The 26,091-nt window shown below is 43.3% G+C and overlaps 2 protein-coding genes across 2 annotated transcripts in view; one reads left to right on the top strand and one right to left on the bottom strand.

Annotated features, from left to right (window-relative positions):
- Positions 1 to 10,106, bottom strand: part of GEN1 (GEN1, Holliday junction 5' flap endonuclease) — a 32,424-nt gene extending 22,318 nt beyond the window's left edge. Inside the window, exons 1-4 of the mRNA XM_015423769.1 lie at positions 9,946 to 10,106; positions 4,622 to 4,808; positions 3,737 to 3,913; positions 1,273 to 1,383 (exon numbers count right to left, since the gene is read on the bottom strand). Coding sequence (XP_015279255.1) covers positions 1,273 to 1,383; positions 3,737 to 3,913; positions 4,622 to 4,808; positions 9,946 to 10,106 — 636 coding nt within the window. The remainder of the gene's footprint in view (positions 1 to 1,272; positions 1,384 to 3,736; positions 3,914 to 4,621; positions 4,809 to 9,945) is intronic.
- Positions 10,107 to 21,437: 11,331 nt separating this feature from the next.
- SMC6 (structural maintenance of chromosomes 6) overlaps positions 21,438 to 26,091 on the top strand; it is a 60,727-nt gene continuing 56,073 nt past the window's right edge. Inside the window, exon 1 of the mRNA XM_015423771.1 lies at positions 21,438 to 21,535. The gene's annotated coding sequence lies outside the window, so the exon portion shown is untranslated. The remainder of the gene's footprint in view (positions 21,536 to 26,091) is intronic.

The following is a 26,091-nucleotide window of genomic DNA, read 5'->3' as shown; positions in this document are numbered from 1 at the left end:
CCCGCCCATGTCCCCTTGCGAAAAAGGTGTTTTTTCCCCCCAAGTGTCCGTGGATGCGCACATGCACCCAAAGGAGCATGCGCATTTGTCGTGTACACAAAACAAAGAAAACCAGTTTGCCGCACCGCACGCTTCTTCGTTGCGCGCGGGCGTGTCCTGTGATCGGCACCTCTCCCTACCCACGGAACCTCCACAGAACCTCCACAGGAGGTCTGATCGCTTAACCGTGCGTTAGTTTGCCCAGGGGCAAACAGCCATGCTTCCCCCCCGCGGTTTCCTGCCCGTGTGACCGGAGCCATTGTTTATTTTCTGGATGTGTTTCTAAAAACTATGTTATGTACTACTGTGTGGAGGTCTGAATGGAAATCCAGCGAGGCACACCCGGGGTCAAAGTTCAGACTTCCAAAGTCAAAGTTCGAATTCCCACAGACACTACTCTGCCGGGAGAATTGGCAAGCAGGAAACAAGGTATTCTGAGTTTGCATGAGACTGCTAAATTCCTCTTAGAACAATGAATTGCTGAGGGCACATAGGCTTTGCAACTTTCAAGGATGATTTGCCAGTGAGAAGAACATTCTGTATTCCTAACATAGAAAGCTTGATAATGTAACGATGTACAAATGAATGAGCTTGCTTTTCTTTCTGTTAATAAAAACGCTGCTGTAACACAGCCTGTCAGATGAACAGGGACAGTTGAGGAACAGAGAGAGAGAGAGACAGAGCTGATCTGCAGCTTAAAGAAATCTGTGTGTTGTATGATTCTTGAACCCTACCAAAAGTCTTCACTACTGACCACTGAAGAAGGCCTTTGGGGATGAAACGCGCATGGTCTTGTGTTGGTCATTTGGTATTTAACATCAACTTTGTATGAGGGATTTATAATAGCTTATGTAAGACTAATTTTTGATTACTTTTAATGCAGCCTGATATTCAGGCCCTATGCTCTTAATTATATTATTGTGTACACTATATAATAAATATATTTCTAGGACTCTTCTCTCCATTTTAGCAGCTGTCATAGTCACATTTACTTGGATGCTAGTCATAATTAGTACAATGGACCCTCCTTTCAAATCTGCATGGTGTAGGTAGATGGGAACATATTTATTAGGGCAGTGAAACCAGGATCACGAACTAATGCAAAGAAAAAATTAATATAAAAACATAGTTGGTGCTCTGTCAAGACTCTAATGCATCACTGGTTTGAGGACAATTAACAGTTAAAGTGGAAAATTAGAAGCTGGTACCAGAGCCTTAATTTTTACCCCTTACCTTAGGAAGATAATCACAGCCAAGCAGAATTGCTAATCCAATCAGACACTCTCTGTTGCACCCTAGCATCTTCTCAATAGAGAATATTGAATAGCAGTCAACATGTGGATCCTGTAGGAAATAGGGTACAATTGGTGATACCTTCTGGAATTTCACAAACTATAGCGTGGCCTGACCACAAAAGTGGCTAGAGAGGCCAACAGCATGCATGTACAATGAGAACTGAAAATATTTTCTCTGCCAGCATTGACATAAAAAACTAAATAGGACTGAACAATTGTTCAGAATAAGAAGAAATATACCACAAAATATACTATATAAAAGGCCCAGGTTATTTGGATTTTTAGATGCAAATTCCAGATATTCAATAGAACCTCATGGAAACCTAGCCCTCACCGTGGAGAGCGAATGTGGGCCTTTACCTTTTCTTTCATACTTTACTATATTCTCACTTCAAAGAAAGCCAGTGTAGTGTAGTGGTTAAGAATGTTGGACGAGTATCTAGGAGACCCAGGTTCAAATCCCCACTCAAGCCATGGAAGCTCTCCGGGTGACCTTGGGCCAGTCACACACTAATCTATCTCACAGGGTTGTTGTAAGGATAAAATGGAGGAAAGGAGAATGATGTAAGCTGCTTTGGGTTCCCATTGGGGAGAAAGGCAGGGTATAAATGAACTGAATAAATAACATTCAAAAGGGGCAGAAAAGCCTACGGCTTTGTAGCCTTTCATTTCACCTTCCTTATTATGTACCTTACAAAAATACTTTAATTATGAGCCCCACAGGCTAGACCTTTGAACCCAGGCTGGCTTTGAAATCTCTGATCAGACAGACTCTCTTCACAAACTTAGGGACAGGCACCATTTCTCAAACTCTATTATCTTTCCATGAAATAGGAACAAGAGGCATCTGCTTCTTCTTAAGAGGCATCTACCTGATCCAAAGATCTGAAGCACTTTAAGCAATAGTATGCTACATAACAATCAAGTTTACACAGCACATTCCTCCAAATGGTATTAAAAGAACATCAAGTAAAAATCTTTTTTAAAAAAAATTTTTTAAATAGAAGCTATTTTATATTTTTAAAAGGGAAAAACAGTTTGGGGAGAGGAAAAGAAAGCAGTGGATCTCCTAAAAGCAGCTGGACAAAACAAAAACTGTTCATACACTCTCAAAAGGTAATTTGGAGAAAGCAAGTAAAGGTTTCTAGCACAACAAAGAACCAATTGCCACCAACTTACAACAGGGTGATTTATAGTGCACTCATAAGCAAAGTTACACCCCCCCCCCAAGCCCACTGACTTCAATGGACTTAGAAGAGTATAAGGATTGCACTGTTAAATCACTCCTTAAGAACAAGGGGTCAATTTAAGTCATTGATTAAGAATTTTTAAAAAACCATTATTCAGATTGCATCCTAAATAAAAGTGCATGCTAACCCTAACCAGATAGGGATATTGAGTTAAAATTGCCCAGAGCTTTTATACAACCTCAGAGCGTAAAGTGTAATTAAAAAAAAAACCACCAAAAATTTAATGCTTTTTACTGTTTTAGAAAGTGACACTACACTCTTTAAAATGCCCATGACCTCAAATGGGGTCTCTTTTACTTCCCTGCATCTGTGACAGGTTCTTGCACACAGGTGCTCACTCGTGAAATACAAAACCACAGTTTGGCATCTTTGTATCTGAACTGAGCCATAACATGCAATAAAACTCTTACCATAATATGAGCTTTCATAGAACTGTTTATCTGCTTTTACTTTTCATGCATTCTACACTCCATTGTGTGGCTATAAGGTTGGAACCATGGGTGGAGGAGGCGGGAGGGCTCCTCTTTGACCAGCAAAGTCTCTTCCAGGGATCACAGGACCTGCATGGCTAAAAACTGAAAGCAGGGGGGGGGGGGGGCGCTGTAATAAAGACTGAGCAAAACACCTGGCTGGACCCAACCCAGTGTGGCCTCTGTCACAGTAGTAGCCGTGACTAGGCTTTTACAGTACAGACATCACACTAACACATAGTTAAGCTTCTAACCTCAATCACATTCACAACCCTTCTGTCTGACCACGTCTATTTGTGTACTTCTTTATGCTCGCCTTCTCTCCCCAATGGCGACCCAAAGTGGCTTAAAACACCTTTCTCCCTTCCTCCATCTTCTCACAACAAGAACCCCATCAGAAAGGTTATGCTGAGAGAGAGCGAGAAGTCAAGTTTCCATGACAAGAGCAGAGATTCAAACCCAACTTCCTCAGGATTGTAGTCCAACACTACCCACTACACCACAGTGGCTCCCATCAGACGGGCCTTATGGATCAAAGACAGGGAACAGAGCAAAGGCACTTTTTGGACAAAGATACAGCACCAGGATAACTGTGCAGAAGAGGCGTCATCCCTTACAGCTGCTTGAAAGAACACTGTGGATAAAGCAGTATGCGTGAGCCAACGAATCGCCAGTACATTACCTTTATGTTCATGGTAAAATTCCGGTAGACTGTTTGAGCACCATAAAGGAAAGCATCTCCATCATTTGTGATGCAGCCATCCACATAGCCCTGTGCATTCAAATAGGCACACATGGCCTCCGCTTCACCAGCGGCTTGGACCCAAGGGATTCCTAAACACTCCAGCATTTCCAGGCACTAAAGAAACAAAAGTCCCAAGAGAGGATGCAACAAGTCCTCAATCATGAGGTGGGCCGCCATTCCACAATATAGTTTGTCTTAACGTAAAGCACACCATACACATAACTGCAATGCCATTAACCAATAGAGAACTTTGATACCATAAAATTAATGCTAGATGGCTCCTACACACTGAACATGGTGCCAACATGGATGAACAGATAAAGAGAGTAATGTTCACATTGGAAAACCCCAAGAATGAACTATACCATTTGCCAACCATCTTGCTCATGTTTATTGCTATCATCTCTCATGAAATGTGGATCGGCTTGAAAAAAAAACCCTTCAAGATTAGTGGTAATCACCACTGGTATACTTCCAAGTAGGTGTCACCTACAGGGACTGGCGTGATGCTGACACACACCGCTGGGGCATCTAGCAGCTATACCAAAACGTCTGAAGTGAGATAAGATCTTGACAGCCTTCCAGTTCACAGTCTTCCAACAGAGGCAGGAACTGAGAAAGATGTGATGCTTTTGTGCTTGGCATGCTAGTAAAATTGCTTTAGACTGGCCCTTATGGCTCACCAGAAGGTCTCAAAAAACCTTGAAAAATTTAGTCCAAAAATATATAATCTTAAGCAACCTGTCAACAACATCCCACGAACCCACCACTTGTCAATATTCAGCACTCTGAAAACAACACTGACCATCTATATGAACTTGCCTCTTTCAAGAAAGATCTGAAATGAGATCTCCCTGTTCTTGCAGCCCCAGGTTTGATGGAGTGCCCAAAACGAATCTCTGACCGTTTACTCATTGTATCTGCTTTCAGCTTTGGAGCATCTCCCTCCATCACAAATACCAGACGGATCCCCATTAGCGTTAAAGAAGAGACTCGGAAAAAAAGATTTCTGCAATAACAAGAAAGAAGAGTCACTTTTGTGAAAGTTCTGAACGAGTGTGAATTTCATGGTGGTCTAATGATGGTTAGGAAACAGAAATATTTGATGGTTTTTATGGCAGTGAAGAGAGCCATATGCATATGTCCGGCAATGGACCCATCCCACACTGCTGGCCCTCCCCCAGCCTCAAGAGCATGCCAGAGGGAAAAGCGACTGGCAGGGGCTGCAACAGTGACAGGCCCAGACTCACTGCAGCTGACAGGGGCTCAGCAGTGGCACCAGCCCCTATATTGGAAAGCCTGAACACCAGGTCGTGACTTGTGACGTCATCAAATGTAGTCATAACAGTCCCTGAACTCTGCAGTTGCCAGCTACTTTCACAAGTGTTTTAACTTGCAGTTTCTCGTGTACTCAACAAGATATTCTCTTGATTTTTTCACTGCAGTATTCCAGATTCTTCACACTAGCTTACACTGTTACTGAGTTCAGTTTCCCTTGCATATTTGAGTGTATGTTTCGTATACAAGCATATAATAGGAGAAAGTGGTGGATGTCTGTCGTATGATGGAAAGAACAAAACAATAACAATGAAACCACTGCTCTGCTAAAATACTAATTTACTGTGATCTGTCAGATCACCACTGCAGAACAGTTGTGAAAAGAACAGGTTCATGTGGTTTAGTCAAACAGCAGACCAAAAACAAACTGAATTAGCAAAGCTAATCTTAATATGAAGATTCTCTTATTTAAATTATTACTTGGATGGCCAGTAATAGTCACAGTAGATTATATCCGTACTATAGAGAAAACCAGCCAGGGAGAAAGAGACCAGCGTCGTCTTCTCCTGCTCTAGTCAGCCACACAGGGAATGACTACATGGGTCGCCATTACTGTGACGTCAGGACCTGGTGTTCAGGCTTTCCTGGCCCCAGAGGACCAGGACAGCAGCAGAGGAGACACCAGCGGCCAGAGCAGCATCACATCACCAAAAGAAGCATGCAGCCAATGGGGAGGAGGGAGAATAAGCATCACAGGCAGTTGCTGGGATTGGGTGGGCCTGTGGGAAGCCTGGCGGGAATTTCCTCAGTGGCTAATAGGAAGCCCCAGGAGAGACGTATCACAGAAACAACAGGGAGGAAGGAACCAACTCAACCCTAACCGGACAGGCGAGACCATCTAGAGGACCAGAGTTTGGGGGAAGCTGTGAAGAGGGAAGGTCAAACCTATCCCATATTAGGCAGTTCCCACAATAGGCCAGAAGAAGCAATGGATCCTTCTCCAGCCTTGTGAAAGCAGGTATCCAGGGGAGACAGAGGAACCAGGTGGTGTAATCTTCTTCTCTCCCTATTCTGAACCCTAGGCAAGCTCAGGGGCTGATGCCCACCCGACAGCAGAAGCACGGGGGGGGGGGGAGCATTACAACATGATAGAAAAGTACATCTAGCTCATCTAGTTTTCCAATTTCTCTTTTATTTGTGCTTTTGCAAACATACTTAGATACCCAAAGTTGTTGTCAACCCAGTACAACATTTTGGCAGTATGACATTTTGTGGTAATTTCACAGCAGCATCCAGTCATCTTCCAACCCACACATGCTTCAATGAATAAATATAAGATTGATTCAGTTATTCCCACGGCCACCAAGAAGGGTAATTCCTTTTCAAAACTATTAACTGAAGCAAATTCATTGGCTCAGTTCAGGCACCCCGTAAAACCATGATTTATTTTAATTATGGATGGTTTTGTGACACCAGGACTCAAACACAGGCAAGGGCTCCTATCTTGGTTTGCTTTCACAAAAGTTAGTTTTATCCCATTCTCTCATTAGCCTGAGAAAGCTTTGCGAGGGAAGAAGCCTGTATGTCTGCGTTTGTACATAATGCAAAAACATAGCTTACACAAACTGTGATTAATATACTGGCTTCGCATTCTAGCTTGATGGACCCTATCGAATTGTAGTTAATGTGATGGCCTGCGTTCAAATGCCAGCTATAGTGTGCTTTCACTGAGCCTTTGCCTCCCTCGTGCCTGCTTCAAAAGTTTGTTTTGTTTAAATTACAAACTCAAGTTCAGACAAGTTCAAAAATACCAGGCAACCTTCAGTGGACGTTAACAGTGCCATCCTAAGCAGTATTACGCCCTTCTAAACCCAGTGAGCTGCGGTGGCTCAAGTGGTTAAGACGCTGAACTGCGGGCTGTGGAAGGTCAGTAGTTCAGCAGTTCGAGACCGAGTGTGCCGCATGACGGAGTAAGCTCCCGTCTCTAGTTCCAGCTCCTGCCAACCTAGCAGTTTGAAAGCAAGAAATTGCAAGTAGATAAATAGGTACCACTTCAGTGGGAAGGTAACAGCGTTCCGTGCACCTTGGTGTTTAGTCATGCCGGCCACATGACCACGGAAATGTCTTCGGACAGCGCTGGCTCTTCGGCTTTGAAACGGAGATGAGCACCGCAACCCTAGAGTCGGACTCGACTGGCTTTCGAGCAAGGGAACCTTTACCTTTAAACCCAGTGAGGTCAATGGACTTAGAAGGGTGTAATTCTTTTTAGGACTGGACTGTAAGTCTCATTAATTGGCCAAGGAAGACACATGGAAGTTCAATGGGACCTCCTCCAAAGGGTACAGAGGATCAAAATGGTTGAAATCAGAATTGTTTCAGCTTATCTGAGTTGAGGATCAGGCTGACTTGCACCTTCAGTTTAACAGATAAAGGCAGTGGCAGCTTTGGCTGTTTAAAGCTGTCAAAGTCATCCTACATCCATTAAGCTTGTGCTTTGAAGTCACACAGGACAGAGCCAGCATGATGTAGTGGTTAAGATCAGCAGACTCTAATCCGTAGATCCGGGTTTGATTCCCCACTCCTCCACATGAAGCCTGCTGGATTTATTTATTTATTTATTATTTAGATTTTTATCCCACCCTCCCCGTAGGCTCAGGATGACCTTAGGCCAGTCACAGTTCTCTCAGAAGATAAGGGAAGACAACTGTAAGCTGCTTTGAGACTTGTTAGGGTAGACAAAAGCAGGGTATAAAAGCCAACTCTTCTTCTTTTGACCTTTAACAGCCATTTACAGTCCCATGCTAATGTACACACACCATACTTATTGTAATTGACTTTTCCCTTGGCTTTTCTATTTCCAAGATCATACATAGTCACATCACAGCTAACTGTGGAGTTTTACTAAATTCTCTCAAAGATGGGCGAGTGGGCGTCAACATGGCAAATGGGGTTCAATGTGGCCAAGTGCAAGGGGATGCACATTGGAGCCAAAAATCCTAAATATAATTACACGTTGATGGGGTCTGAACTGGCAGAGACTGATCAAGAGAGATTTTGGAGTTGTAGTAGATAACTCACTGAAAATGTCGAGACAGTGTGTGACTGCAATAAAGAAGGCCAATGCTATGCTGGGGATTATTAGGAAGGGTATTGAAAACAGATCAGCCAATATCATAATGCCCCTATATAAATCAATGGTGCGACCTCATTTGGAATACTGTGTGCAATTCTGGTCACCACACCTTTAAAAGGATATTATACCTTTGGAAAAAGTGCAGAAAAGGGCAACTCGAATGATAAAAGGGTTGGAACACTTTCCCTATGAGGAAAGGTTAAGGCGCTTAGGGCTCTTTAGCTTGGAGAAACGACAACTGAGGGGTGACATGATTGAGGTTTATAAGATTATGCATGGGAAAGAGCAGGTAGAGAAAGAGGTACTTTTCTCCCTTTCTCACAATACAAGAACTCGTGGGCACTCCATGAAATTGCTCGGTGGTCGGGTTAGAACGGATAAAAGGAAGCACTTCTTCACCCAAAGAGTGATTAACACTTGGAATTCACTGCCACAGGAAGTGGTGGGTGCTACAAGCATGGACGGCTTCAAAAGGGAATTAGATAAGCATATGGAGCAGAGGTCCATCAGTGGCTATTAGCCACAAGGTATAGATAGGGGCTCTGGGGCAAGTGATGCTCTGTCTTCTTGATGCTTGGGGGGGGGGTCAACAGTGGGAGGGCTTCTAATGTCCTGGCCCCACTGGTGGACCTCCTGATGGCACTGGTATTTCTGGCCACTGTGTGATACAGAGTGTTGGACTGGATGGGCCTTTGGCCTGATCCAACATTGGCATCTCTTATGTTCTTAATGCTTAGGCTGCAATTCTAAGAACACTGTACTGGAAGTAAACCCCATTGAACAAAATAGGATTTCCTTCTGAGCAGACATCCTTAGAATTCCTCTCAGTGTAACTTAAGTTGTTTATCCTGCTTCTCTCAATTTTATCATCTTTGTCACTCATTTTAACAATTACCCAGCAGTGGACCCCTAAATCTTCAATAACAGGTCCATTTACCAATTTCAACTGTTTAGACATCCCCTGCTTTTGCTGCTGTTATAAATTACCAACCATTTCCAAATCCATTTTTCTTACAGGTTCATCTGGAGAGCCACGTAAAAACCATTTACAGGAACTGCAGGCAATTAATACTTCAGCATCTTTCTGTTTATTTGTTTCCAAATTGAGAACAACCTCACCGTCCCACCAATGATGCTGAAATGTGAGGTGCAGGTTTCAAATCCCTCTAATTAAAAAAGAAATGAAGCAAGAAAACATTCGCCTTTCTTTAGACTTTTAGTTTTAATCTAGAAGAGAGCTTAACAAAATGCCACTATAGCGCAGCTGAAAATAATGCAGAAATATGTTTAGAACACATTTTGGGCTGGATCCAGACTACATTATCCATCAGCTGAACAGGACTTTCCTGCCTCTCCATCCCCTGCTGATCTCCACAAAATGAAGCACATGGAGTATAGCGGACCCTGAATGAGGATGAAGGGATTTGCAGTGGGAAGGGGGAAATCTGTGGAAAACTGCCAATTTATTCCAGATCTAAACTCTTGAGTTGGATCCAGAGGTACTCTCCACCAACATCATGGCACGGGGACTACTAACCCCCACACTGACTGACTCCTAGGAGCAAAATGTCAGGGGGCTGACTTGGCTGAAGAGGCAGAGGGGAAAACCGTGCTCTGCATGTCATACTTTGGACCCAAGCCCTTATCTTTCAGAAAAAAATCAATGTGTAAGGTACCTGCCTTGCAGACACCCCCAATACTTTACAATCATGTACATTGGTATCACCGTACCCACCTGAGGTGAGGCTTTGTGACTACACCGGCCATCTTTTTAACGCTCTGTGCTTCACACACCCAGAGGCTTAAATCAACAGCCAATGTCTTGCCTTTAAGGTGGCTGAGGGGGACATGTTGTTTTATCGGTTCCAGGATCTGCCACAGACTAGTGACTCCCATCGTCCCAAGTATTCCGTCAGTACAAGAAAAGCAGTTGTTAGCGCCAACACAAATATGGTGGAGGGCTCAGCTGAAGCAACTGAAATTGCAACAAACAAGGGAAACTGACATTTGTAAGGGCATCGATATAAGACATCTTTCACTCGGTTAAAACGCCAAAAGACTTTCCCTAAGAAAATCCCAATTCTTTTCAAAGGCATGGATTCAAATGTTAGCTTTTAAGACAAATGGATTCAAATGTTAGCTTTTAAGACAAAGGGAAGCTAATTTAATTTTTTAGCAATCCACAGCCATAAATCTGTGATGAGTGATAGGTGATGGAAATTTGATCAACTTCCCTTACAGCAGGATTATTTCTTTCTGAAATAAGATTTCTTGCTCTATACTGACACTTGTGCCCTGACCTGGATGGACCCAGTCTCTCCCTGGTTAGCAGACGGGAGACCGTCAAGGAAGTCCGGGGTTGCTAAGCAGAGGCAGGCAATGGCAAACCACCTCTGAACGTCTCTTACCTTGAAAACCCCATGGGGTCGCTATAAATCACCTGTGATTTGACGGCAAAAATAAACAAATAAAACAAGTTTACAACTTTAATTCAAAAGACATAAAATAGTGGTTAGAGTACTGGACTAAGGTCCAACAGACTCAGGTTCATGCCCCCACTCTGCCATGGAAGCCTGCTGGGTGACCTTGGGCAAGTAACTCTCAACTTAACCTGCCTCACAGGGTTGTTTTGAGGATTAAATGGACAAGGGAAGACTGATGTCATAAGTTCACTGGGGAGAAAAGTGAGGTATACGTACCTAGATAAATGCATGAATAAAATGTGCAATTAAATTGGCATCTATTTAACCAGGCTCTGCCTGCTCATTCCTGATTTTGTTTCAGGCACCCCAGTCGAAGCAGTCCTCTCTATTGCTGATTTTCCTTGCTGGCACTTTCCCACTTGCTCTCACCTCTTCTCTTTGATGATTCCCCCTCCCCCCTTGCTCTTTTCCTCACCTCCAACCCTTTTATAACAGCTTATTTACCAGTAGCCTAATTTGCTGAGGTCTCTTCCTTCTGTGGACATCCCAAGTCTAAATGCCTGGGCTTGTCCTCTGGGTAGGAGCAGCAGAAATTAACTGTGTTGTGTTGCTGCTTCTTTGCTACAATTTACGGAGACCATATACAATTTGATTTTTTTAAAAAATTGTTTACAACATCTTAGAGCTGATGAAGTTGAATAGTAAAATATCCTTAGAAAATGATCTTGTATAGAAATAATTTTCCAAACTTAACAGCTTTTCCTCCAGTCTTGCAAAAGCTGACATTAAGCTGCCATATTAAAAACTGCTACCTGGAGGTTAAGTCCCACTGATTTATTTAATCTTTACTTGCAAGTCTGTCTTACAGTCTTAAGACAATTCATATATTACACATAAAAATATAGTCTTGTGTACACCATCTAACATTTTTTTTTCTTATCCTGACATTAGGGAAGCCTACATGGTTCCTCCCTCCTCTGTTATTTTTCACAGCAACTCTGTGAGGTAGGCAAGGCAGAATGAGATGTCTGACTCAATAGGCAGGGCCATGTGGGGATTTGAATCCAATCCAAGTCTGACAGTTCCAGCTGGTACACCACACTGGCTCTCCAAGAGCCCATCTTCATATGTGTGTGTGTCAGTGTTCCCTCTAAGCTGAGTTAGTGTGAGCTAGCTCACAGCTTTTTAGCCTCCAGCTAACACATTTTTGTCTTAGCTCAGGAAGGATGGCTCCAGAGCAAACTAATTCATGCAGAAGCCAAATCACTGACTCACAACTTTAATGCCAGTCACTCACAAAGTAGAATTTTTGCTCATAAGACTCCACGGCTTAGAGGGAACATTGGTGTGTGTACATACCAGAGAGCTGGAAGAAGCTTCAACTTTGATGGTTCGTGGAATTATGCACAAAAGCAACCAGGCTTGCTACCCTGAAATCTGTAAAGTGGCCCATAGCGAAACGCAATAGCACTGGCCACTGTATAAGAACTCTAAGAACAGGCTTGTTTTATATCAATTATAAGGGGTGGGGGTGGCGGCTTTGAATTGAAATACAATATCAGGCCAAGCAGGATTGTGCTAAAGAGCCAAGAGAACTTTTAAGTGGGGAAAGGATACAGAATGGCTCGTATGACACTGGATAGTTCCAAACCCTCAAGAGATTAAAAAATGTATCAATTTATTATTTATAGTACACTTTTCTCATTTAGAGTCAAGGTGGATTACACAATGTAAAGTCAGGGAAATCAAGAGAATAAGACATTTGAGAAGCAAAATAACAGGACTAGGATACAGAAAACAAAGCCTAAGTATTAGACATGATATGTTAACAATGCCGAAAGGTGGAATTACATGAATAGATAACAAGGTAGTGAGCACAAGATTAAACACAACAGATAAATTGTGCGCATCAACAACACGTGTATAAGCACTTATTTATTTACTTCATTCACATCTTTCTTTTCTCCCCAACAGGGACCCAAAGTGGCTTACATCATTCTCCTCTCCTCCATGTTATCTTCACAACCACCCTGTGAGATAGGTTAGGCTGAAGGTGTGTGACTGGCCCAAGGTCACCCAGCCAGCTTCAATGGCAGAGTGAGAATTTGAACCTGGGTCTCTCGGACCCTAGTCTGACACTCTGACCACACTGGCACACTGCATACACAAGTGAATTAGCCTTAAAGTCACGGTTCCGACTTGCAAATAACGATTGGTGAAATCAGTTAGATTTACTTCTGAGCAGAAATGTTTAGGATAGAGGTATACTGTCCATTTTCAATTAGGAAGCTGGTCCATACTTCAAGTTAACTCGGGTCTAGATCAATGTTCCCTCTAAGCTGTGGAGTCTTGTGAGCAAAAATTCTACTTTGCGAGCTACTGGCATTAAAGTTGTGAGCAAGCGATTTGGCTACTGCATAAATTAGTTTGTTCTGGAGCCATCCTTCCTGAGCTAAGACAAAAATGTGTGAGCTGGAGGCTAAAAAACTGTGAGCTAGCTCACACTAACTCAGCTTAGAGGGAACACTGGTCTAGATTACTGTAACACACTCTACACAGGGCTGCCCTTGAAGGTGATCTGGGAACTTCAGAAGACGCTGAAATATGGCATCCCATTTGTTAGCAGGGTCTACCCACTGTGACCACATCACTCCTATTTTAAAGAAAGAAGGCTGACTATTCATTTCTAGGCCAGATTCAAGATGCTGGTGCTTACCTTGAAAGGCCTCTATGTCCTCAGGCCTACATACCTGCCCTTTCCCTGCAAGCTCCCATGCAGATGTTTCGCTGTTCCAAGAAGGGGCTATTGGCTGTGCCCCCTCTGTCTAGGATGCACTCTGTAACAGCCCAGCCTCAAGAAGTTTCAGGAACTGTCCCAAGCCTATAGAGCTGCCTCCTGGAAGGGGGGGGGGGGGCCCCCCCCCCCCCCCCCGCTTTCCAGCAAGGCTGTAAAACAGATTTATTCTGCACAGTACTTGCACCAAAGGGAATTATGTGCCCAGGGTAATGGGGGTGTTTATTGTATTTTGTTTATTGTTTTAATTCATGTACTTTCATACAGTTTTCTTGTATTAATTCTACTGCTACCTGACTTGATCAGGTGAAAAGCAGGTAGATCAATATTTTGCATAAATAAATAAATATGTTCTGTAATATGACAACATTCATCAAAAACTAAAATCGGGTGTGGGGGGGGGGAGTCGCTATGAGGAATTCTTACCAAAAATGGGAAGATTGCCATCTAATGGACTGTTGTGCATATAACACTACATTTTCAGGGGAAAGCTATAACAACAGTTAGTGGAGAGCCTTTGGTGTTGCACTGTCTGATTCTTCTCCCCTTTTTTAAAATGGTTTTCTCCTGGATCACCAATGCATGTCAAACTTACAAAACAAGTGAGTGCACTCGAGTTCTCTTAATAACTAAGGCATAACTAATCTGTTGTCTGTGATCCTATGTGTGTACTTCTGCTTAAAAACTGACCAGCTTGAACTCCACATGATCCAGCATTCTTTGCAAGAATCCCACCAGTCACTAGGTGGTCTATCAGTGCACCCCAATCTATCTCCTGCCCAGAAGAAATCAGTCTAGAAAATTACAGTGTAAGTCATACTGTCAAAATCAGACCAACTCATACTTTCTGGCCATTCAAAAGAACCCATGTTTAAGATGCTGTACCGAAACATGAACATAAAGGCAGGGATTCTGAACAGCAAAAGCTGGACTCCTGATGGACGCAATCCTGTTCACATTTGCTTGGAAGTTGCTTCTAAGCTTGACGGCATTTTTAACAGGGTCAGCAGTGCAGCAGTCAAAATCTCATTTGCTGCTGCTTTTCAGGTTAATGACAAGGTGCAACAGCCTGACAATTTGTTGGTTCTACTTCTTAACCCCCTATTGCTAATTAAAAATTAATCCTTAATTCTGTAGCTATACTTCTTTATATATAAGAATTTCCAAAACCTGGAAATAATAAAAAACAACAACAACAAAGAACTGGAGTGGGAAGAAGGACCAAGAAAGCCTTCCAATCTCGACCTCTGGACTGGGAGGGGCGGTCAGTAACATTTTAACAGTCTCAGGCTGCAGTCCTAGTGACACATAGCCCTGTTGAATAACATGGGGGTTACTTCCAAGAAGACCTGGACCTGCTTAGGTTTGAGTCCCTGGCATTTTCTTCAACTAGAAGGGCAAATAAATGTGGCGAACAGCACATGAAATTAGCCAGCATACAGCACAGTATTAAATTAAGAGCAATGGTAAATCGTGCTATGTGACTTTTGAATTTCAGGGAAGAGTTTTGTGCAATTAGCACTTTGCCTGGTTTTAACAAGCAATGGGATCTGGAGTGGCATGCAGCGGGGAGAAGAAGTAGTTACTCCCCATACTTCAGCTACCTGAAGTAAACCACACTTTAATTAACCTGGTTTTTACTAAAGAAGAATTTTTCCAGGCTCATTCTCCTTAATTTTACAGACCAGACCCAAGTGTTTGTTAAAAACATGGGGTTTTTTTAAATTAATGAGACAAAAGGTCAAAAGGGAGTTTGGGGATACTGCTAGTTTGCTGCTGGGAATGATTTATTTTGAGAACACAATTTGTATCTAAGGCCCACCTATTTAAAACCAAGCACAAATGCTTGGGAATGTAGTACTTCCAGGTAAGTGCAAAGTTTCTTTTATCTCAGGAGTTAACAGAACTATCAAAGGCTACAACATTGAATAACATAATAGTCCTATTTGAAGTGTTAAATTTGTCAGCTTCACAATTCTCTTCTCTGTGCTATTCACAGCCCCCCATCCTGCTGCAAACAGCATTATAATCACACACACACACACACACACACACACACACACACACACACGGACACCAAGTGGCAGCCTTGGAACAGGGTTTTTTTGCCTTTCTGCTGACACAAACAACCCCCCAAGAACTCTTGAGATCTCCCCATGTTTGAAAAGCTTATTCTTAATCTCTAAATATGAATTTTCCCACTATCCACCAGCATGATCCAAAGTGACAGAGCATTACATGGGAACACAGGCTGAGATCCATGCTGGGGTTTCTGTGGGCACAAGGATTTTCACCCGCAAAGTTTTCCCACCTCCCCTCTCTCATGGCAGCCTGAAATGCCCCCTATCCTGTTCCTGGGGGTCTCCCTAACATAAATGTATGTGTGAATCAGTCAACCACTGGCTACGAAAGCCTTTGTACAGAATAGTGTGGGATAGATGACAACTGTCGTGACTCAAAGAAACAAACCATGCATACAGGCAGGAGACATAACGTGCCATTAGCAGCACCAAGTTCCACTGCTGAAGAGCAAACTCACTTAAGTGTAGCAGCTGCTTGTTTATTAAGCAGCAGACCCAGGTAGAACTGCTCAGTTCTCCACAGCCCTCCCATGTATTACTGCTTGAGGAGTGCAGCCATTATGTATAGTAAACAGAATAACATCTAGTCTAACAGTGCAGACCTAAGCAGAGTTCTAGCCTTCCAAGCACACTGAAGTCAATGAGGGGTGTAATTCTTTTTGGGGTTGTACTTCAAAGTAACTCAGCCAATAGAGCTGTTTCTTTGTTCACGTCCAAGACCCTTAACAGCAACATCACTGAACTAGAAAGCTATTTCTGCCATCAATTGCTCATGCCCACACTTCAAAATGGGTTTGAATTTGAGATTCTATCTACTTCAACAAGTGTAAGTCCCATCGAACTCAGTGAGATGTATTTCTGAATAAACATGCTGCAACTAACTGGGCTGCAAGCTAACTTTCTGAAGACATTTTTTAAAAGCAGAGCTGATTTGCTGTTAACAATATCAAAAAAACTATACAAAGGAATATATTCCACATAAATTTTCTTTCACCTGCCAACATTATCCATTTCACAATGATCCCCCAGTAAAGCGCTCTAATCCCATCAATGCAACTGCAAACTCTAGCAAGAATGCATACAATCACCTACGATTCTTTCCTTTCAGATATTTACCTTTCTTTACTATTCACTTTCCCATGATCCTTTGCTATATACTAATTTCCATATTGAATCAGAAGATCTCTGTTCACCCTGCTTTTCAGTTGTTTCAAACTGCTTCTTATTTGAGAGATCAATGTGACGTAATGGTTACAGCATCAGATTAGGTTCCGTGAGACCCAGGTTTGAACCCCCACCCTGCCATGGAAGCTTACAGAATGACCTCGGGCCAGTCACATACTTTCAGCCTGACCTACCCTACGGGACTGTCATAAGCATAAACTGGAGGAGAAAAGAACAATGTAATCTGCATTGGCTCCTCAATGGGGAGAAAGGGCATAAAACAAGTAAAATAAAAATGTAAAAATAAATGATTAACCTCATTGCTAGTTAGACCCTCCTTGCCTGGCAGGTAGGGTCGCCAGCTTTCAGGTGGGGGCTGGAGTCCTCCCAGAATTACAGCTGATCCCCAGACTACAGATATCAGTTCCCCCGGAGGAAATGACATCACATCTGCTGAGCTCCATCCCCTCCCCCAAGCTCTGCCCTCCCCAGGTAACACCCCCAAATCTCCAGGAACTTCCTCAGCTTGAGTTGGCAACCCTACAAGACCCACTGAACCTGTGAAATGCTGCAAGACTTGAAAAACAATTGTTGATCTTATGGAAAGAGCAAGGACTGGGTTTTGGGGTTGTGCTGATGAGCTAGCACAGAGTTTCATTTTTGGATGGACTGAATCCACTTGTGGAGGGAGTGCAGTTGGCTTCTGAAGTGCAGGTTAAGAGCTCTGGAGTGCTCATGGATCCGGCCTTGCTGTTTGAAAAGTAGTTTGGTGGCCAAGAGTGGCTCCTATCAATTGCATCTGGTTCACCAACTCACACCCTTCTTAGACTCAGTTTGTCTGGTCACACTTTTGTAGTTCACAGTTGGACTACCATAGTGTGTTCTGTGTTGGTTGCCATTGAAGACAGCCTAGAAATTCAGTTTCATAATGCAGCAGCCTCAATATTGTTGGGGGCTTGTCTATCTTTAAACAGCTGCAGTGGCTGTCAGTTTGCTTCTGAGTCCAACTCAAAGTGCTGGTTATGACTTTTATAAATGCTTCTATGGCCTAGGACTCATGAACCATTTCCTCTGATATATCCTCATGTGTCACCTGTAGCCCCCAGCCTGCCACCTACTGGCAGTTCCCCCCCCCCTCAAGGCTGTCTACTTGGCACCACCCAGTAACTGTACCATCTCCACTGTTGCTCCCTAGGGAGCCAGCGTAGTGTAATGGTTAAGAGTGATGGACTTTAATCTGGAGAACCAGGTTTGATTCCACCCTCCTCCACTTGAAGCAAAGCTGGGTGACCTTGGGTCAGTCACAGCTCTCCCAGCCCCACCCCCATAAGTCTAGCTCGCTGCATGATGCTTAAAAAGAGCTGAGTTTCACGCTGCCAGACAATCCTAGGATCTCCTGGCTATATCACACACAGTGCTATACAATGATTTAATTTTTGTTGCTCCCTCTTTTGTGTAACGGGCGGTTGTGTAACGAGTGGTAGAAATTTTTACGAGACACTGCAGGGCCATTTTATTTGCCAGGGCTTTGAATGGCAAAAATGTATGGGGTTATTTGGGGAGTTTTAGTCTGTTTCTTTAAACTGTAATGTTTTTAATGCAGGCTGGCAAGCCCCATTAAGCTACAAGAATATTTTAACAAATTATTTAATTATTTTAATTAATAAATAATAACAATAGATAAAACAATGGGTACTAGGAAACATTATGGTTTGAAAGCAGATCTTCTCACGTCTATAGTACCTGGGATTAGCTATAGGGAGACAAAAGTGCAGAGAACGTACGTTTTCCCTAAGGTTTCAGCATGTTAAGGGATGTGTTCCATTTGCTGCTACGGAGGTGTTCCGTCAGCCACTGTCTTTTATATATTCAGTTCCAGAAGGCCAAAGGTGCAACCTGACACCAGTTTTACCCAGCACCATTTAGCTATTAGAGATCTGGACTAGGATTTGGGTGACGTGAGTTCAAATTTCCACTCTGCCATGAAGTTAACTATGTGACTTTTGGCCAATCACTCTCCCTTTCAGCCTAACCTACTTTACAGGGGTGCTGTGAGGATAAAATGGAGGAAGGAAAGGCAATGTGCAACACACTGAGCGTATTGCAAGATAGGCAGGATTTTTAAAAAATCTACTAAATATGTAGCTATATGCATATATGAATATAAAACCTGCTTGCCTTTGTGCTCAGAATGCAGATGAGTAGCTTTAGGATTATCCCCCCCCCCCCCCCCACGTCTGATGTAAGATGGAACCCTGTTTTGTGTCATTTTGGTTGGTCTTAATAAAAGGCATTAGATGGCTCTGGGGCTTTACTTTGGACCAACACAGTGATTTGCAGACTTTATACATTCTCATGATCATTAATACATATATTATGGTTATGGCATTAACCTTTAAGGCCCTTTGTGGCCAGGGACCAGCATACCTGTGGGACCGTCTCTCCTTATCTATGCCTTGCAGAGTCTTGCGGTCTGCTGACCAGCACCGCCTTGTAGTCCCCGACCCGAAAGACTTTTGCCTTGCCTCAACCAGGGCCAGGAACCAGGTGGAACACGCACCCAATTGCGATCAGGGCCCTGCAGGATCTGTTGCTATTCCACAAAGCCTGAAAAACAGAGCTGTTCTGCCAGGCCTTTCGTTGAGGCAGCGGATGTTGAATAATATCTTGAATAACACTGGCCTCCCCTACTTTGATCACCCATGGTGCTTTTATATCATTGGTGCAACGGGCAGCTGATCTAATCTATCCTGATCCATTGCCCCTCTAGCATAGGGCTAGTGTACACTGAATGACACCAGCTGCCAATTTGTTGGCCATGATAACATAGACTATTATGTAATTGTAACTTTATTTCTATGGTATTGACCATGTGATATTTTAAATTGTTCTTGCTGTTCCTGCTGTTTTATACCAGGCATGTCCAACTTCGAACAGGTAGTGATCTATTTTTTCCGGCCAAAAGTGCCGGTGATCTACCACCATGAAAATAAAGTTTCAAATTAGTTTTCAAATTAGATTTTAACTAACTAAAGTTGGGTTCCACCGCCCACCCGCCCCCCATTTATAATGCACCTTCTGTCATTTACTGGTAAGGGGCAGGTGATCTACCTCTGACCCCTCCGCGATCTACTGGTAGATCTACTGGTACATTGCGATCTACCTGTTGGACATACCTGTTTTATACTATGATGCGAGCCGCCCTGAGCCTGCTTGCAGGGTAGGGCAAGATATAAATCCCAATAAATAAAGAAAGTTGAAATGGCTGAGCCAGGATGTGAGGGCAATGATGTTCCAGGACGCACTGGCACTCTTGGGGAAACACTGCAGGGAGCCGGTAGCCAAAAGCTGGTGTTCCATGCATGCTTTAGTCTGCTTCACACGTCCAAGAAAATGAGGAGTAGGGTTGGACTTCAGTATGTTAGAGAAGAATTCCAGCTTGGAATGTTGTTTGGAAGAAAACTCTGAGGCAAACTGAAAGCTAACAGAGGAGGTAGAGAAAGAGTGTCTTACATGCACAGACACACACCCTATACTGTACTAGGATTGCCAGCCTCTAGGTGGGGCCTGAAGATCTCCCGCTTTTATAACTGATCTCCAGCTGACAGAGACCAGCTCCCCTGGAGAAAGTGGCTGCTTTGAAGGGTGGACTCTATGGCATTGGACCATGCTGAGGTCCCTCCCCACCCCTCCCCTCCCCAAATCCATTGAGAGCCAGTTTGGTGTAGTGGTTAAGTGCGCGGACTCTAATCTGGGAGAACCGGGTTTGATTCCACACTCCTCCACTTGCACCTGCTGATGTGACCTTGGGTCAGTCGCAAGCTCTGGCACAGCTGTCCTTGAAAAAGAGCAGTTTGTGTCAGAGTTCTCTCAGCCCCACCCACCTCACAGGGTGTCTGTTGTGGGGAGGGGAAGGGAAAGGAATTTGTAAGCCGCTCTGAGACTCCCAAGTGAAGGGCGGGGTATAAATCCAATCTCTTCTCTCCTTCTTCTTCTTCCTCTCCCGGATCCACCCCCAAAGTCTCTAGGTATTTTCGAGCGCAGAGCTGGCAACCCTATTAACTGTACTGTTCTGCTACTTTACCCGTTGGGGGACCATTCCATTATCTTCCAAAAAGGTTGGCAACTGCTGGAGAGAAAGAAAAAGTCCAGTCCCCAATCACACAGGAAGACGTGCTTCCATCACCAGACTCCCTCCCTGCCACCCAAGCACCCCGGAGGAAAAAGAAAAGTTCGGGCTCAGAACCTCACCCCGATCTCTCAATAGCTATACGCCACGCCAACCAACTCCGCAGCAGTGTCTCCGCGCCACAATTCGTAATCCGGTACACGTAATTGCGCATGCGTCGGGCGGTGACGTTAACCGGCAGCGCCGAACTATTGGCAGGCAATCCCAAAGAGATGCAGGCGTAAAAAAGGGAGACTATAAACACCTCCGATTCGTAACCGAGCCGAACTGATCGTAAACACGAGTTTGGTGCCACGTTGAAGATTAGAATGTACGATGGAATAAAATTAAGATGCAACGAGAGTTCGGTCTAATTTTTGCCGCCGCAGACTTGCATGGCGGCTCCTGTGGGGTTAGAGTCAATGCAAAGGACATGGCAAATTTCCATCCGGGCACTGTGCGCCTATCTCTTGCCCTCGCCCCCTCATATGGCAAATTCATAGCGAACCCACAAGTGTATATAGAACTCCGGTTTGATTTGCTTCCCTCCCCTGTGACTGCCAGAAGAAGGTGGGGAAACACACCCAGGAAGTGCGCATGTGTGGTCTCCCATTCTTCGCGCGTAGATTCTGTTAATGCGCTCTTCGGAACGGGGAAGGGGTCCCGCGCGCCGCCCGTTCGGAGTTTCTGAACAGGTACAAACTCTTAACGGTCCCCAACAGTTACTCCAGTGAAGGGGGGGAGGGAGGGGCCCCCTCAGGGTTTTGGTTCGTCAGGTGGGGGCTGAAGAGGATCGCCGGCCTCCCGTTGCTCCAGATGTGCCCCGTGAAGGAGCTGAGGAGAAGCCGCATAACATTTACCTCTCTTCTCCCCCCCCCCCTCTACTTTGCCTTGTAGTGGCGGTGCCGTCAGTCTTTTAAGGGTATTATTATTAGTCACTACTCAGCCTTTAAGGAAGCAGAATGGCCGCAGGCTGCGGATTTGGAGCACGCTTTCTCTCTCAGTAAACGTCTCAGAACTGAGTCTGGGGATCGGCTTCTGGAGCTCAGGGTTTAGGGGGCAGCTGTTTATTCAGGACGTTTGTATCCCTCCCATCCTCCAGGGAGCTCGGAGGAACGGAGCCAGTGCTTCCTTCCCCGCTTCGTTATCTCTTTTTAAAAAATCAAAGTTTTTCATACATATATAAAAAAAATCCAAGAAGGAATATAAACAATTAAAAAAAGAAAAACGAGAGAATAGAGCGCAGATGCATCTCGACAGTTTGATCAATTCCAAAAATTGGTTTTTGGAACAACAGAGCAAAATACACTTATTCCAACAATCCATCGTATCCCTCTTAATCATAACCTTTCACCCAACATCTTTCCTCTATATTATATAAACTCTATTATATAAATTATGTTATATTATATCTTCCCCACTTTATCCTCAAAACGATGATCTGACATGGGTGAGTAGGGATTTGAATCCAGGTCCTAGGCCAACACTCCCAGCCACTGTCTGCCACTGCCTCTCAGAGTATAAAGTGGAGAAAAACTTGGTCCAAACACAGCCACATTCTGATGATCACGTGACTAATGCTTTTTGCATGTTTTTACAGGTTCCTAGAGCCCTACTACTATATTGCTTTTTAGATGTCTTATTTTACTGATTGCATTGCAATTTGCCTTGAGACTCAGCAGATAGAGCTGGGTGTCATCAGCATATTGGTGATAGCCCAACACAAACCCCCAGACCAACTGGGCAAGGGGGTGCATATAGATGTTAAGTAACATCAGAGCAAGGATCACCCCCTGTGGTACCACCCATTCAAGCGAATATCACAGGGACATCCTCTCAGTGAGAAAGGTAGACTTTTAAGTAGCACATCTTTGTGCTTCTTCCATGGCAATAATATTGATGAACAGCATTCAGTCCTCTGTCATTGTTGTTTATACGCAGTCATCTGAATGGTCAGGTACCTTTTGTATCTTATTTATTTATGTAGTGCTTCTCTTCATTGCTCAGAACAGTTTACAATAAAACAAGCAAATGAAAACCAGCCAGAAACCTTTAAAACATTAATACAGTTCAATTAACATTGTTTTACTTTACTTCATTTACACTCCTCCTTTCTCCCCTGTAGAAACCCAAAGTGGCTTACATTGCTCTCCCCTCCTCCATTTTTTCCTCACAGCAACCCTGTGAAGTAGGCTAGGGAGAGTGTGTGTGACTGGACCAAAGTCAGGCAGCAAGCTTCCATGGCAGAGTGGGGATTGAAACAGTCACCCAGATCTTAGTTCAACATTAAAACCACACTAGCCCTCAAAAAACGTGATGCTGAAAGATAGTTACTCATACCCATGGCATTCATGCAGTGGGGTTCCACAAACTTTGCTTGTATACTTCCATACATCTGTACTGTTAAACATCTGTAAATTCAAGTGGTGTGGGTGCTTTAAGAAGTGCTTTGGAGGCAGTAGTGGCTAGATGAGAGACAATATGCTGATGCTGCTATTGGTCGATTGTGTGTCAAATCAGGGATTGAGGAGTCAGCCTCTTCTTGATAGGGTTGTGCTTCCCTGAAAAGAACAACTTTGCAACCCTAGGGTGCTGTTACATTTGTGTTTACAACTGGAGGCTCAGCTCTCTTCTGTGGCGTGTCATGCTTGGCCAGCAGTCTTCCTGGAGAAAGATGGTTTAGAAGCAGCATTAGTCCATGGTGCTAATCTGTTCCAAATTACATTGCAGAAATATGCTTAATTTTTGAGGGCCATGTGGAAGTTTCAACCATTTCAAAATGTAGCACTCAAATAACTTTCTGTAAATGATAGGCCAGAAATTTGGTACAATTTGAGCTTAGTTCAAAGTGCTGATTATGATCTTATGATGGCTGGTCTGGATATTTGAAGGACTGCTTCTTACTGTATGAATATGTAATTGCTGTAGTCATCCTTTGAAACCCTGTTCTATCTGAAATAAAGTGCATGGCCATGAAGCATATTGTTTATATTTTTCTACAAGATGTCTTATGCTCTGGTGGTAGAGAGACTTAGATAGAAAGTATTTAAATTATTCTTCCTTCTGAGTAAACATCCAGAGGATATTATTTTAATTGGGGTGGAGCTACTGGCAACACAAGAGATTTCCCCTTTTATCAGGTAATTAGCACGTAGCTGTCTGACCCATTGCACAATGTAATGTTTTACCCCCTGCATTGTAGCCCCTGGTATGCAATACATATAATGGCATCTCTCTGTAATGCTCTGAAATAACCTGTATTATATTGCCTCCTTGACTTCCTTGGTGTTCCCTGATGATTTTCACTGCTACCAAAGGCTTTTGCTTTAGACCTCTTAGTTGAACCCAAAGAACAGGATGGTTTAATTATATTTGGTAGAATGACCGAAAGGTCACTGTAGGGGGGTGGCAGTGAAGTAAAATGGGATCATTTCTTCTATAAAATGGTTGTTTTTACTTTAAAAGATATAGTTTATTAAGAAGTATAAAAGCTTAACGGTTCCAGGGTGGTTCAAAGTCGTAATGGTATCAGCATGACTACATGGACCACCAGAAAGACAAATAAGTGATTTCTAGATCTAATCAAGCCTGAACTCTCCCTATAAGCTAAAATGACTAAACTGAACCTATCATACTTTGGTCACATTATGAGAAGACAAGAGTCACTGGAAAAGACAATAATGCTAGGAAAAGTTGAAGAAAGCAGGAAAAGAGGAAGACCCCTCGCAAGAGGGACTGACTCTATAAAGGAAGCCATGACCCTCAGTTTCCAAGATCTGAGCAAGGCTGTTAACAATAGGCCTTGTCATGGCGAGGGGGCTTGCGTAGTTCAATGAAGCTGTGGGCTATGCCGTGAAGGGCCACCCAGGACGGACAGGCCACAGTAGAGAACTCAGACCAAGAGTGATCCCCCTGGAGAAGGAAATGGCAACCCACTCCAGTATTTTTGCCAAGAAAACCCCATGGACAGTATCAAAAGGCTAAAAGATATGACGCCGGAAGATGAGCCCCTCAGGTCAGAAGGTGTCCAATATGCTACTGAGGAAGAGCAGAGGGCAAGTACAAGTAACCCCAGAAAGAGTGAAGCGGCTGGGCCAAAGCCGAAAGGACGCTCAGTTGTGGATGTGTCTGATGGTGAAAGGAAAGTCCGATGCTGCAAAGAACAATACTACATAGGAACCTAAAATACTACATACCTTGATTCATAGGAATCTATGAATCAAGGTAAGCTTGACGTGGTCAAAAATGAGATGGCAAGACTGAACATTGATATCTTAGGAATCAGTGAACTAAAATGGACAGGAATGGGCAAATTTAACTCAGAAGACCATTTATCTACTACTGTGGCCAGGAATCTCGTAGAAAAAATAGTGTGGCCTTTATAGTCAACAAGAGAGTGCAAAAGTCAGTACTGGGATACAATCTCAAAAATGACAGAATGATTTCAGTCCGATTCCAAGGCAAACCATTCAACATCACAGTAATCCAAGTCTATGCCCCAACCACTGATGCAGAAGAGGCCGAAGTGGACTGGTTCTATGAAGACCTACAACACCTCCTAGAACTTACACCAAAAAATGATGTCCTCATCATCATAGGGGACTGGAATGCTAAAGTAGGAAGTCAAAAGGTAGCCGGAATAAGTTAGGCCTTGGAATGCAAAATGAAGCAGGGCAAAGGTTAACAGAGTTTTGTCAAGAGAACACACTGGTACAAAGTACAAAGATATTGGAAAAAATATACAGAATGATTAATGAAATAACAGAAGAACAAATCCCATTTGTACCAGAAATAGCTCTATTGAATATGCTCCCAGATATGTATAGCAAAACTAGTAAATATGTAATTATATACCTTTTTACAACAGCTAGAATAATATTAGCCAAAAAATGGAAAGAAGAATAATTGCCCTCAAAGAAAGAAGTAATTGATAAAATGTTGTCAGTAGTAGAATTGGCAAACTAAGTTTAATAATAAAAGGTAATACCAAAGAGACATTCGATAAATGATGGGAAAAGTTTTATGTATGGTTGGCCAAAGAGAATAGCTATGACTCACAAGTATGAGAAATGTAAACTGATGATATGATGTATACTGAAAATTATAAATAAACTTATATAAAAAAAGAGAACACACTGGTCATAGCGAACACCCTTTTCCAACAACCTAAGAGGCGACTCTACACATGGACATCACCAGATGGGCAACACCGAAATCAGATTGACTATATAATTTGCAGTCAAAGATGGAG

Source organism: Gekko japonicus, unplaced genomic scaffold (assembly GCF_001447785.1).
Source record: "Gekko japonicus isolate JY-2015 unplaced genomic scaffold, Gekko_japonicus_V1.1 scaffold121, whole genome shotgun sequence".
Lineage (NCBI taxonomy): Eukaryota > Metazoa > Chordata > Lepidosauria > Squamata > Gekkonidae > Gekko > Gekko japonicus.
Note: the sequence above shows the minus strand (reverse complement) of the source record. Positions and strands in the feature narration are given on the sequence as shown.